This window comes from Macaca fascicularis, chromosome 4 (genome assembly GCF_037993035.2).
Source record: "Macaca fascicularis isolate 582-1 chromosome 4, T2T-MFA8v1.1".
In the NCBI taxonomy this organism is placed as follows: domain Eukaryota; kingdom Metazoa; phylum Chordata; class Mammalia; order Primates; family Cercopithecidae; genus Macaca; species Macaca fascicularis.
Window position 1 is genome coordinate 48287892 of NC_088378.1, and position 13662 is coordinate 48301553.

Sequence of the window (13662 nt, forward strand, 5' to 3'; positions counted from 1 at the left end):
GGATCAATTCAACAGGAAGAGCTAACTATCCTAAATATATATGCACCCAATACAGGAGCACCCAGATTCATCAAGCAAGTCCTTAGAGACTTACAAAGAGACTTAGACTCCCATACAATAATAATGGGAGACTTCAACACTCCACTGTCAACATTAGACAGATCAACGAGACAGAAAGTTAACAAGGATATCCAGGAATTGAACTCATCTCTGCAGCAAGCAGACCTAATAGACATCTATAGAACTCTCCACCCCAAATCAACAGAATATACATTCTTCTCAGCACCACATCATACTTACTCCAAAATTGACCACGTAATTGGAAGTAAAGCACTCCTCAGCAAATGTACAAGAACAGAAATTATAACAAACTGTCTCTCAGACCACAGTGCAATCAAACTAGAACTCAGGACTAAGAAACTCAATCAAAACCGCTCAACTACATGGAAACTGAACAACCTGCTCCTGAATGACTGGGTACATAACGAAATGAAGGCAGAAATAAAGATGTTCTCTGAAACCAATGAGAACAAATATACAACATACCAGAATTTCTGGGACACATTTAAAGCAGTGTGTAGAGGGAAATGTATAGCACTAAATGCCCACAAGAGAAAGCAGGAAAGATCTAAAATTGACACTCTAACATCGCAATTAAAAGAACTAGAGAAGCAAGAGCAAACACATTCGAAAGCTAGCAGAAGGCAAGAAATAACTAAGATCAGAGCAGAACTGAAGGAGATAGAGACACAAAAAAACCTCCAAAAAATCAATGAATCCAGGAGTTGGTTTTTTGAAAAGATCAACAAAATTGACAGACCACTAGCAAGACTAATAAAGAAGAAAAGAGAGAAGAATCAAATCGATGCAATTAAAAATGATTAAGGGTATATCACCACCGACCCCACAGAAATACAAACTACCATCAGAGAATACTATAAACACCTCTACGCAAATAAACTGGAAAATCTAGAAGAAATGGATAATTTCATGGACACTTACACTCTTCCAAGACTAAACCAGGAAGAAGTTGAATCCCTGAATAGACCAATAGCAGGCCCTGAAATTGAGGCAATAATTAATAGCCTACCAACCAAAAAAAGTCCAATACCAGATGGATTCACAGCCGAATTCTACCAGAGGTACAAGGAGGAGTTGGTACCATTCCTTCTGAAACTATTCCAATCAATAGAAAAAGAGGGAATCCTCTCTAACCCATTTTATGAGGCCAACATCATCCTGATACCAAAGCCTGGCAGAGACACAACAAAAAAAGAGAATTTTAGACCAATATCCCTGATAAACATCGATGCAAAAATCCTCAATAAAATACTGGCAAACCAGATTCAGCAACACAACAAAAAGCTTATCCACCATGATCAAGTGGGCTTCATCCCTGGGATGCAAGGCTGGTTCAACATTCGCAAATCAATAAACATAATCCAGCATATAAACAGAACCAAAGACAAAAACCACATGATTATCGCAATAGATGCAGAAAAGGCTTTTGACAAAATTCAACAGCCCTTCATGCTAAAAACGCTCAATAAATTCGGTATTGATGGAACGTACCTCAAAATAATAAGAGCTATTTATGACAAACCCACAGCCAATATCATACTGAATGGGCAAAAACTGGAAAAATTCCCTTTGAAAACTGGCACAAGACAGGGATGCCCTCTCTCACCACTCCTATTCAACATAGTGCTGGAAGTTCTGGCTAGGGCAATTAGGCAAGAGAAAGAAATCAAGGGTATTCAGTTAGGAAAAGAAGAAGTCAAATTGTCCCTCTTTGCAGATGACATGATTGTATATTTAGAAAACCCCATTGTCTCAGCCCAAAATCTCCTTAAGCTGATAAGCAACTTCAGCAAAGTCTCAGGATACAAAATTAATGTGCAAAAATCACAAGCATTCTTATACACCAGTAACAGACAAACAGAGAGCCAAATCAGGAATGAACTTCCATTCACAATTGCTTCAAAGAGAATAAAATACCTAGGAATCCAACTTACAAGGGATGTAAAGGACCTCTTCAAGGAGAACTACAAACCACTGCTCAGTGAAATAAAAGAGGACACAAACAAATGGAAGAACATACCATGCTCATGGATAGGAAGAATCAATATCGTGAAAATGGCCATACTGCCCAAGGTAATTTATAGATTCAATGCCATCCCCATCAAGCTACCAATGAGTTTCTTCACAGAATTGGAAAAAACTGCTTTAAAGTTCATATGGAACCAAAAAAGAGCCCGCATCTCCAAGACAATCCTAAGTCAAAAGAACAAAGCTGGAGGCATCACGCTACCTGACTTCAAACTATGCTACAAGGCTACAGTAACCAAAACAGCATGATACTGGTACCAAAACAGAGATATAGACCAATGGAACAGAACAGAGTCCTCAGAAATAATACCACACATCTACAGCCATCTGATCTTTGACAAACGTGAGAAAAACAAGAAATGGGGAAAGGATTCCCTATTTAATAAATGGTGCTGGGAAAATTGGCTAGCCATAAGTAGAAAGCTGAAACTGGATCCTTTCCTTACTCCTGATACGAAAATTAATTCAAGATGGATTAGAGACTTAAATGTTAGACCTAATACCATAAAAACCCTAGAGGAAAACCTAGGTAGTACCATTCAGGACATAGGCATGGGCAAAGACTTCATGTCTAAAACACCAAAAGCAACGGCAACAAAAGCCATAATTGACAAATGGGATCTCATTAAACTAAAGAGCTTCTGCACAGCAAAAGAAACTACCATCAGAGTGAACAGGCAACCTACAGAATGGGAGAAAATTTTTGCAATCTACTCATCTGAAAAAGGGCTAATATCCAGAACCTACAGAGAACTCAAACAAATTTACAAGAAAAAAACAAACAACCCCATCAAAAAGTGGGCAAAGGATATGAACAGACATTTCTCAAAAGAAGACATTCATACAGCCAATAGACACATGAAAAAATGCTCATCATCACTGGCCATCAGAGAAATGCAAATCAAAACCACAATGAGATACCATCTCACACCAGTTAGAATGGCAATCATTAAAAAGTCAGGAAACAACAGGTGCTGGAGAGGATGTGGAGAAATAGGAACACTTTTACACTGTTGGTGGGATTGTAAACTAGTTCAACCATTATGGAAAACAGTATGGCGATTCCTCAAGGATCTAGAACTAGATGTACCATATGACCCAGCCATCCCATTACTGGGTATATACCGAAAGGATTATAAATCATGCTGCTATAAAGACACATGCACACGTATGTTTATTGCGGCATTATTCACAATAGCAAAGACTTGGAATCAACCCAAATGTCCATCAGTGACAGACTGGATTAAGAAAATGTGGCACATATACACCATGGAATACTATGCAGCCATAAAAAAGGATGAGTTTGTGTCCTTTGTAGGGACATGGATGCAGCTGGAAACCATCATTCTTAGCAAACTATCACAAGAACAGAAAACCAAACACCGCATGTTCTCACTCATAGGTGGGAACTGAAGAATGAGATCACTTGGACTCGGGAAGGGGAACATCACACACGGGGGCCTATCATGGGGACGGGGAAGGGGGGAGGGATTGCATTGGGAGTTATACATGATGTAAATGACGAGTTGATGGGTGCAGCACACCAACATGGCACAAGTATACATACGTAACAAACCTGCACGTTATGCACATGTACCCTACAACTTAAAGTATAATAATAATAAATAAATTAAAAAAAAAATTCTGTAACCATTAAGCAATAATATGTTATTGCTTCTACACCAAACTCCTAACAACCTCTGTTACTTTCAGTCCTGATGAATTTGGCTATTCTAGGTGCATCATATAAATGAAATTATACCACAAATGTCTTTTTGTGCTTTGCTTATTTCATTTATTTGCTTATTTCATGTCTTAAGTTCATCTATGTAGTTTGTATCAGAACTTCATTCCTTTTTTATGGCAGAATATTGCATTGTGGGTATATGCCACATTTTGTTTATCCATTCATCTGTTAGTGGACCTGTGGATTTCTTCCACCTTTTGGCTATTGTAGATAATGCTGCATTGAACACTGGCATATAATTATCTATTCCAGTCCTTGCTTTCAATCCCTTTGGTTATATACCTAGAAATGGAATTGTTGAATCACATGATAATTCTTTGTCTAGCTTTTTGAGAAACTGCCAGATGCTTTCATTTGTGTGTGTGTATATAGATGTATATATACATTTGTATACATACATATGCACATATATGTATCTACACATATGTATATATATGCACATATATGTATCTATACATATGTATATATATGCATATGTATTATACACACATATATTTTTAAAAACATAACAACACTTCTACATATGGTTCCTAGATATGAATATATGTTTATAAAATCTAATGGGTATACGGGAAGAACTTACTCATAGAAGTGATTACTTTGGTGGTGGGGGTAGGGATGAATATGAGGACACAGGAGAGACTGGGCTATAAATGGTCAAAGGAGACAATAGTTTTACCTGTAATGCTTCCTTTCAGGTTTAAAAAGGGGCATAGATACATAATTTGCAAATTGTTTTAAAAATAGAAAAAAGGGAAGGAACTTGGACAAAATTTGAGGTAGAAGTATCTCCATGTTATATTATTCTGTGTACCTTTTTTTTGTTTAATCAGAAAAAGACAAACTTTTCTACAAGGTACACATCATTCGATTCTCATATCAAAATTTATGAATGAGATAGTATTAATACTAATGATACCGTTTTAAAGGCGGAATTCTGAAACAGACAGCAGTGGACCAGAACCAGAGATGAGTGCCCTAGTCTGCTGGCCCAGGGCTTGGAGGTGAGGAGAGGGAGGCTGAGGTGGTGAACACCCTAAACGCTTTAATGCTGTACCACAGGGCCTCAAATCACCTACTGTATTTTCCCTTCGTTTGTAATGTTACAAAGACACTTCTGCTTTAAAGGCCACTGTTTTTAGAGGAGACATGGAGGAAGCAAGGATAAGGTTCATTGAAATAGGAGGATAGAGTGGTTAGAGGGACGCCTAGAGGACAAGATAACAACTGAGAACAGTGGCTAGGAAATGAAGGAAGTGGAGACGAGGAAGGATTCTGAGCTAATGCAGATCACAGATAGCGCTTGAAAGAGCCATTCCTACCAGACCCTTTGTGTAGTGAGATGAGATGGACTCTTCAATGTCTTGGTTTCCTACCAGCACCCCCCTGGCTCCAGGTTTCAGTATTTCAGGGTTAATTGAGTGGGCAGGCATGATGGAGCAAATGTGTGTATCGCACATAAGGAAGATGTAGGACAGAGAGAGCTGAAAGAAATGTGCGACGTGAAATGAAAAGCCAGTTAAGAACAAATTGTCATCTCTCCAAAGCAGACCAGCTGTTGGCTGCCAGATCATGCAGTACTGATACCTCATCAGTATACATCTTCCAGACATTAATAAAATTAAGGAACAAAATGTATTGGTTTTCTTCTTGCTCTTGTCCTGAAAAAGAATGAGCTGCAGATAGCTTCATAACTAATTTGTGCAATATAATTAATGTCTCCTTTCTTTGTAATATCTTTAATTTGCTAGTCTAAGAGAGGTGGAAAGAATCGGAGCTGAGAACAAAGAATTTCCATTCACAAACGTATTCACTTTCAGCGATGGAATTACAACCCAAGGAAAGGAAAGTTTTCTGTGGCTATGAGTTCCAACCTACACACCGCTGCCAAATTTATCTTCCTTGAGTTCAGGGTTGAATACATCATTTCTCTATTCTAAAATGTTTTCATTACCAAAAGCAGTATCCCTCAAATATTTTTCTCAAAATTATCTTTGTATTTCTTGAGAAAATAAATTCCAGGATTAAATAAATGTAGGAAATGATAGTCAAGCAAAATTTCTTACTGTGAAACTTTAAATAATCTGAAGCATGAATCTCCAAGGTGTATGGCATTTCTGAAACTTATTTCACCAAAATGGTCCCCCCGCCTTATCCCTAAAAACCAAAACCAAAACAAAATAAAAAAACCCAAAAAAACCATTGATAATTTTTCGAGGAATCAGAATTCTGTAAAACACATTTCTGGAAACCCTCATCGACCCCACGAAGAGACTGGATGCTAGTTTAAGTCCCTGCTCTACCTGTTACTTGTTGATGATATTGGGCAAGACCCTTCAATTGTCCTAATATTTTTGTTTATTAGTGTAATGGGATAATAACTTTCTCAAGTTTGTCATGAAAACTGAGATGTTGATGTTAGTCTTTGGCACATAGTGCACACATAGTAAATAGTAATTGTTATGTTATTGTTATCAACCTAGGATGTAGACCCTGGTTTTCCAGATTTATGAAAGCAGGGGCCAAAGGGTGGGAGGTCTTGTAAGCCATAAGAAGTTATTAGAAGTAATGGAGAGGGAGTTTTTTTGTTTTTGTTTTTGTTTTTGTTTTTTTGAGACGGAGTCTCACTCTGCCGCCTGGGTTGGAGTACAGTGGCGTAATCTTGGCTCACTGCAACCTCCACCTCCCTGGTTCAAGCAATTCTCCTGCCTCAGCCTCCTGAGAAGCTGGGATTACAGGCATGCACCACCATGCCCAGCTAATTTTTGTATTTTTAGTAGAGACGGGGTTTCACCATGTTGGTCAGGCTGGTCTCAAACTCCTGACCTTGTGATCCACCTGCCTCGGCCTCCCAAAGTGCTGGGATTACAGGCATGAGCCACTGCGCCCGGCCTGGAAAAGGTTTTAATAGAGAAAAGGGATTTGAATTCTGCCCTTATGAGGGCAGCTAAGAAACCTTGCCCTAGTCTTAAATGTGTAAGTTTTGGCTGGGCATGGTGGCTCACACCTGTAATACCAGCTGTTGGGGAGGCCGAGGTGGGTGGATCATGAGGTCAGGAGTTCAAGACCAGCTTGGTCAATATAGTGAAACCCTGTCTCTACTAAAAATACAAAAAAGTTAGCCGGGTCGGGTGGCGGGTGCTTGTAATCCCAGCTACTTGGGAGGCTGAGGCAAGGAGAATCGCTTGAACCCGGGAGGTGGAGATTGCAGTGAGCCGAGATCATGCCACTGCACTCCAACCTGGGTGACAGTACAAGACTCAAAAAAAAAAAAAAAGGGTACGTTTTATTTCATTAGTCAAGGCCCTGCCCAAATGCCTTTCTCAATGCCCTCACCCAGTACCTCACTGGCGGTTTGCAATAATCTCTTCCTGTACATTCCTGTAGCCTTTTTTTCTAAATTTCTTTTTAGCATTTATCACTTGCTACTACATATTAAAATTATTTATGTGCTGCTATATTTATTTCTCCAACTACCGTGCTTTCAAAGGGCCCACATCTTGTCCCATGCTTTTAAGCATAATACAGTCATCTGTAAAATGATCACTAAAATTTGTCAAATGAAAAACGTGCCCAATTCTTTATAGTTTACAAAGTGGCTTTCTAATTACATCACTCTAAATACACATAGAAACCGCTGATTTTTCTCCGGAGTTATCAGGAATCTGCAAGTTTAGATCTTTTTCTGAAAGTAACTTCCATCTGAGTATCATCTGCTGCCCTCCTGTGTTTGACACAAATATTATTTTATATGAGAACAACAAAAACAGAATGGCTCAATTAAATTTATTTGGAATGCACTTCTACTTTCAGATACTTGAAATGTTTTTCCACACAAAACAATTATGCTTCCTACTAAGATTATTTTTATTCAATCTTTATTCAATATATTTCAAATTACATTTTTTACTTAGGGTTATATGAGATCTTTCATATTGGTCTGATATTCTTTCAATATAATCTACTAAACTTTTAGTATTTCGATTTTAAAAATCTGAGACAACTTATTTGAAATTATTCTAATATTATTTTTGTATGCTAGACCTACTTGGGCAACAGTACAAGACTTTGAAAAAATCTGGTTACTAGTTGTGTGATCATGTGCAAATTACTTTTCTGAACCTGTTTCATCTGTAAAATGAAGACAGTACCTCCCAAAGATCACACAAAACACTTAGCACACCATAAAAATGCTCAATATGTTAGCCATTATTAATATTATAGGAAGCATGTTTTCAGATAGCTCTTCTTTGGTATTACCTATTATGGTAAAGTTAAAGACTGCCTAAGAACATGAATTAGCATGGGCCCAATATATCACCTAGATTAAGCCCTATCCTTTGATAGTCAACACTTAAGATTTATTGGACACCTGGGATGTGTTAGACATCATTCTAGATACTTAGGATATATTAGTTTGTAAAAAAGACCAAAATCCTTGCCTTTGTGAAACCCCACTCTTCATGGAGGTCTTTAAGTTACTGACTTCCTTCTAAATTCTTACTGTACACATTACTCATTTCTTTATATATGCTATCCCATACCATATATCCAGTCCTTTCCTCTCTATCTCCAATGCAGGCTGTCATCTCTCTTGGTCTACTGCTACAGCCTTGAACTGGGGACAGGAGCTCACTCTAATGACACTTTTTATACCTTTATCAAGTTTTATAAGGATGGTGACTTAGTTTGACTCTGCTATTCTTTAAAGAGGAAAAAAAAAATTAGTGTTGACATTTTTATTTAATTGCCAATTATTACAATCTATCCTCTTTCACATTACCCCAGTCTACTCTCAACACAGCAGCCAGAGGGATCATCTGAAACCACAGTTCAACTGTTTTTCTTGAAGTGATGGCCCATTTCATCCATTTTTGATAAAATATCTGCCAAATACCCAAGTGTAAACAACCATAGTTTAATCTCCTATTGGTCATTATTTCCAGTAAAAATGGCAAGAAAGAAATCTCAGGGAAACTGTGAAGCCAAAACTATTTTCATAAAAGTAACATTTTACTTGCCTTTCTTACCGTTAGCATTTGCACAGATGGTGCAAAAGCAATAGTGATAAAACTACTAGCACTTAGCATAAATCAATGGAGTGGCACAAAAATGTATTCCTGGTCATTGTATACTTCATTGCCATGCACCCTCAGTAAAAACAAACAAAAACAAAAAACAATTCAGTTTCACTTAACAATGTGCTTGATGAAGCAGTAAAAATTACTAACTTTATGAAATCTTAACCCTTAAGATGTCTTTTAATATTCTGTGTGATGAAACTGGTAATATGCATAACACATTTCTGCTGCCTGCCAAAGGACAATGGTTTTCTCAAGGAAAAACACTTTTTATTATTTGAGTTGCAAACTGAATTGGCTTTTTTTTTTTTAAGGCACGTTTTTACATGAAAAAATGACAAACTGTATCTTGTTGCTCAGACTTGGGTATGTATTTGACAGACATTTTCTTGAAAACGAACCAAGTGTGCCTTTCTCTTAAAGGAAAACAATAATATTTGCTATCAATTTCATGCTTGATAGCTTGGTCAAGTTCAAGCTATCAAGTAAAAACTTAAACTTGTGGAAAACTTATACCTTCAAGTAGGTTTTTCAGTTTCCCAATACTATAAGACCTTCCTGAGACACATTAATCAATGTGATTTTTGATATATATAATGAATGTATCAACATTTGGAAGGCCTGTGTAACTCAGTGACCCATTACTTTTCAGATGACTGATGCATGATGTTCCAAATCAGGTATGGGTAAAAGATTCATTCAAAGCTCAAGACAGATGAATGAATTTTAATGGAACAGATAAAAAGTTCATTAAACCAGTTTCAGATTCCACGTTGTAACTAACCTTTAAGAAACTACCACTTGTTGGGTTTTAGTAGAATATCAAAGAAGTATATATACAAGTATTTGAAAAAGTTAAATATTCCTCCCATACTAAGTATTTATAAGAAGTGGATTTTTTCATACTTCAACAAAAATTTCATATCCCAACAGTTTGAACACAAAAACAGATATGGGAATCAAGCTGTCTTCTATTAAGCCAAGCACAGAAGACCTCTGAAAAAACAGTTTTTCTTAAAAGCCATTCTTCTCACTAAATTGTGTCTTGGTAAATTGTCATTTTTCATAAAACAAGAACTTTTTTGTTAACATGAAATGGTTTTATCATTATTTTTACCATTGACCTGAGAATTGTCCTTATTTTTCAATGAATTAAAACTTTTGCTTTCATTTCTATGGTGAATATCAACAGCCATAATCCACGCAAACAGAGGCTCTTTGGTGTCTTCAACAATTTTCTAGTGTAATGGAAGGTAGGAGTAGAGACTCACACCTGTAATCCCAGCACTTTGGGAGGCTGAGGTGGGTGGATTGCTTGAGCCAGGAGTTCAAGACCAGCCAGGGAAACATGAGACCTCCATCTCTACAAAAAAACTAAGACATGCAGAAATTAGCCGGGCATGGTGGCCCGTGCCTGTAGTCCCAACTACTCGGGAGGCTGAGGTGGGAGGACTGCTTGAGTCCTGGAAGTTGAGGCTGCAGTGAGCCATGATCGTGCCACCGCACTTCAGCCTGGAGTTCCAAAGCCACCACTGATCTAAGCTATGCCAGGTCATGTGTCTTCTCTGGGTAAAAACCTTCCAATGGTCTGGAGTGGTGGCTCACACCTGTAATCCTAGCACTTTGGGAAGCTGAGGTGGGAGGACTGCTTGAGGCTAAGAGTTCAAGACCAACCTAGCCAACATAGCAAGACCCATCTCTTATTTTTAAAAACTAAAATTAAAAAACCCACAACCTTCCAATGGCTCCTCAGAGGTTCATATATTGTCCTACAAGGCTCTACTCGTTTCCCCCTCCATTACCTGTCCCTCTACTTTTCCCCTGGCTCACCCCCTCCAGCCATGCTTGCCTCTTTGCAGGTCCTCCAATAAACCATGCATACTCCCAGTGTTAGTACCATTGCACTGGCAGTTCCCTCTTCATGGAAAGCAATTTCTCCAGTTTTCCGCATGGCTATTTCCCTCATTTCCCTAAAGTCTTTGCTCAAATGTCACCATCTCAGTAACTTGTGTATCATATTTAAGATTATGGCCCTACCAACTACTCCCACCCACACCACGTACATTGTTCTCCCCTCCCCGCAGCATCTTCTAACATTTACTTATTACGTCTACAGTGTTTGACCTCCTTTCTCCACCACCAGCATAATGTAAGCCTCAAGACCATGGGAAAATGCCTGTCACATAGAGCTCAACAAATATTTGTTGAATATAGAAAGGATGAACTCACTTGCCAGCTTGTCATTTCTGGAGACATGGCCACAAATTCCCAAGAAAAAGAAAGGATGCATTTTAAAGAGGCTAAGGAGGACAATGACAGCAAAGACTGCAAAGACTTTTAAAACGGGAGAAAAAGAAAATGGGATACAATAACCACAAACTTCAATACTGAAGGCATTGTGGGCCTGAAAATAACGCTCTTGGGAGAAGTGGCAGTCGGGGAATTAATTATAATGGTAGACAGGGTGGATTTAAGTACCTGATCATGGACACTGGCATGCACTCCCTCCCCCGACCCATTTCCCGCTCGGGTCTTTCAGGAGCCCTCCACCCTAACACAGGAAGTTCACACCAAGAGAGTGAATGATTTCTAAACTTTATGGAAAAAGCCAATGACAATCAATTAGCCAAAAATGAGACGCCAAATCCCATCTCATTCCAGCGCCACGCCCTCTTCTCAAACGCTTGCCGGCTCTAGGCCCTCTTCACCAACACAGTTCTCAGGGGTTCTGCTGGTCTCCCAGTGCTATTCCAAAGGGTTCACATGAAGGCAGGTCAGGCGGGATTCCCCGGGCAAGCACTTCTGTACGCGGAAGTACCAGACGCAGGAGCCATGGAGAGCCGGTCCTTTGGAGGCAGAAATAGTCGAAGGGATTGGCCAACCTGAGGAACACTGGGAGAGGTGCCCCGCACAGTGGTGGTAAGGCAGAGTCTCAGTTCTCCTCGGGCTTGTCGGCTGGCGGTCCACAAGGCTGAAGCATCTTCTCCATCAAATTGAAGCGGACTCGCGCTTTGCTCTCATTCTCTGCAATGGCGAAGTAGTTGAGAAGGTCGAAGTGGCCCATGTAGGAGCAGTACGAGTCGCGGTGTTGGTTCACCAGCCACTCCCACTTGGTGGTGTCGGCGTGGCCCGTGCCGATGTACTTGGACTGCAGGTGCTCCAGCTGGCTGTGGATGGTGTAGCGGTCCGTCATCTCGCCGCTTTCCCCTTAGTTCCCAGGACAGAGGACGCAGACAACAAATCGCCGCTCTGGCGTTTCACGCGGGAGTGAGGCCACCGTGCGGAAGCTCCCGGCCCGCGCCGTCGCAGAAGAATGGCGTCACGACGACTAAGTAGCGTAAGTCTCGCTCATAGGGCTCAAAGGCGGAAGCGGAAGCACATTCTGTCACGGAATTGGAGTTGCCGAGGCGACGCCACAAGTGTGTCGCCCCTGTAGAGAGCCCCGCCCCGTCAGAGAGCTTTGCATGATGGTCCACTTGGTGGCTATGGGAAGCCCTTTTCCAACAGGGAGCCTTGCATGCTGGGACTTGTGGTCTTGGGAGTTCGTGCTCGTAGGCTTCTGGAACTCCTGGTCTCGTTTTGTTGTTTGAGACAGAGTCTCGCACTGTTACCGGGACTGCAGTGTAATGGCGCGATCTCGATTCACTGCAACTTAACGCCTCCTGGGTTCACGCGATTCTCCTGCCTCAGCCTCTCCAGTAGCTGGGATTACAGGCGCACACCACCACGCCAGGCCAATTTTTTTTTTTTTTTTTTTTTTTTTTTTTTTGTATTTTTAGTAGAGATGGGGTTTCACTGTCTTTGCCTGGCTGATCTCGAACTCCTGATTTCGTGATCCTCCCTCCTCGGACTTCCAAAATGCTGGGATTACAGGCGTGAGCCACTGCGCCAGGCCCCTGGTCGCGTTTTAAAAGTGATCTGGGGACCTAGTGGAGGGTGATGTCTGGGAGGTGGGGAGCATCCGTGGGTGGCTTGGGGCTGATGGGAAATGGGAAACCCAAGTAGGACTGGACTACAAGCAGCCCCGAAAATAAACTCTCCCTGTTTTCCAAAGCTATCATGGTAGCACAGCCATCCCTTCACAACCAGGGATGGATTTCCCAGAAGTCGGCAGGCACAAGTTCTGGTCCCAGCTATGTCTCTTAGGAGTCTGTGGCATAAAAGAGTTATTTCAGCTCTAACCAGGGTGCTTGGTGAGCAAGTACAGCACCAATTCCCACACATTCCGGCTTCCACCTCAAGCTCCTCCTTCCTCTCTAGCCACTTATTTTGATATCCTTCCTCCAAGGCCTCACTGCACCCTACTTGGCCCTTCCATTCAGTGGGTTTTGTGGATTCAACCGACCCGATTGAAAATATTTGGGGAAAAAGTCAGTCTGTACTGAAGTGTAGACTTTTTAAGGTTATTATTCCCTAAACAATACAGTATAACAACTATTTACATAGCATTTACATTGTATTAGGTATTGTTAAATAATCTGGAGACAAACTATACAGGAGAATGTGCATATGTGCAAATACAAGCCATTTTATATCAGGGACTTGAGCATCCTCTAGTTTTGGTATCCATGGGAGTCATGGAACAAATCACTCACGGATACTGAGGGACAACTGTACTTCTCCGTGTTACCTGTTGTGCCCATACCCATTTTCTTGTACAAGCTGTTCCCTCTACGTGGAATGTCTGTTCCCTTGGTGAATACATCTCCCAAAAAGGCAGCTCAA

The 13662-nt window shown here is 40.4% G+C and overlaps 1 protein-coding gene across 1 annotated transcript; it reads right to left on the bottom strand.

Moving 5' to 3' along the window:
• Positions 1-11520: 11520 nt before the first annotated feature.
• SF3B5 (splicing factor 3b subunit 5) lies at positions 11521-12206 on the bottom strand. Its single transcript, XM_005552029.4, has one exon. The coding sequence runs from the start codon at positions 12128-12130 to the stop codon at positions 11870-11872; it is 261 nt and encodes an 86-aa protein (XP_005552086.1). The 5' UTR covers positions 12131-12206; the 3' UTR covers positions 11521-11869.
• Between the last annotated feature and the right edge of the window lie 1456 nt (positions 12207-13662).

Coding starts and splice junctions, on each gene's coding strand:
- SF3B5 (XM_005552029.4), bottom strand. CDS start 12,130: ATGACGGACCGCTACACCATCCACAGCCAGCTGGAGCACCTGCAGTCC.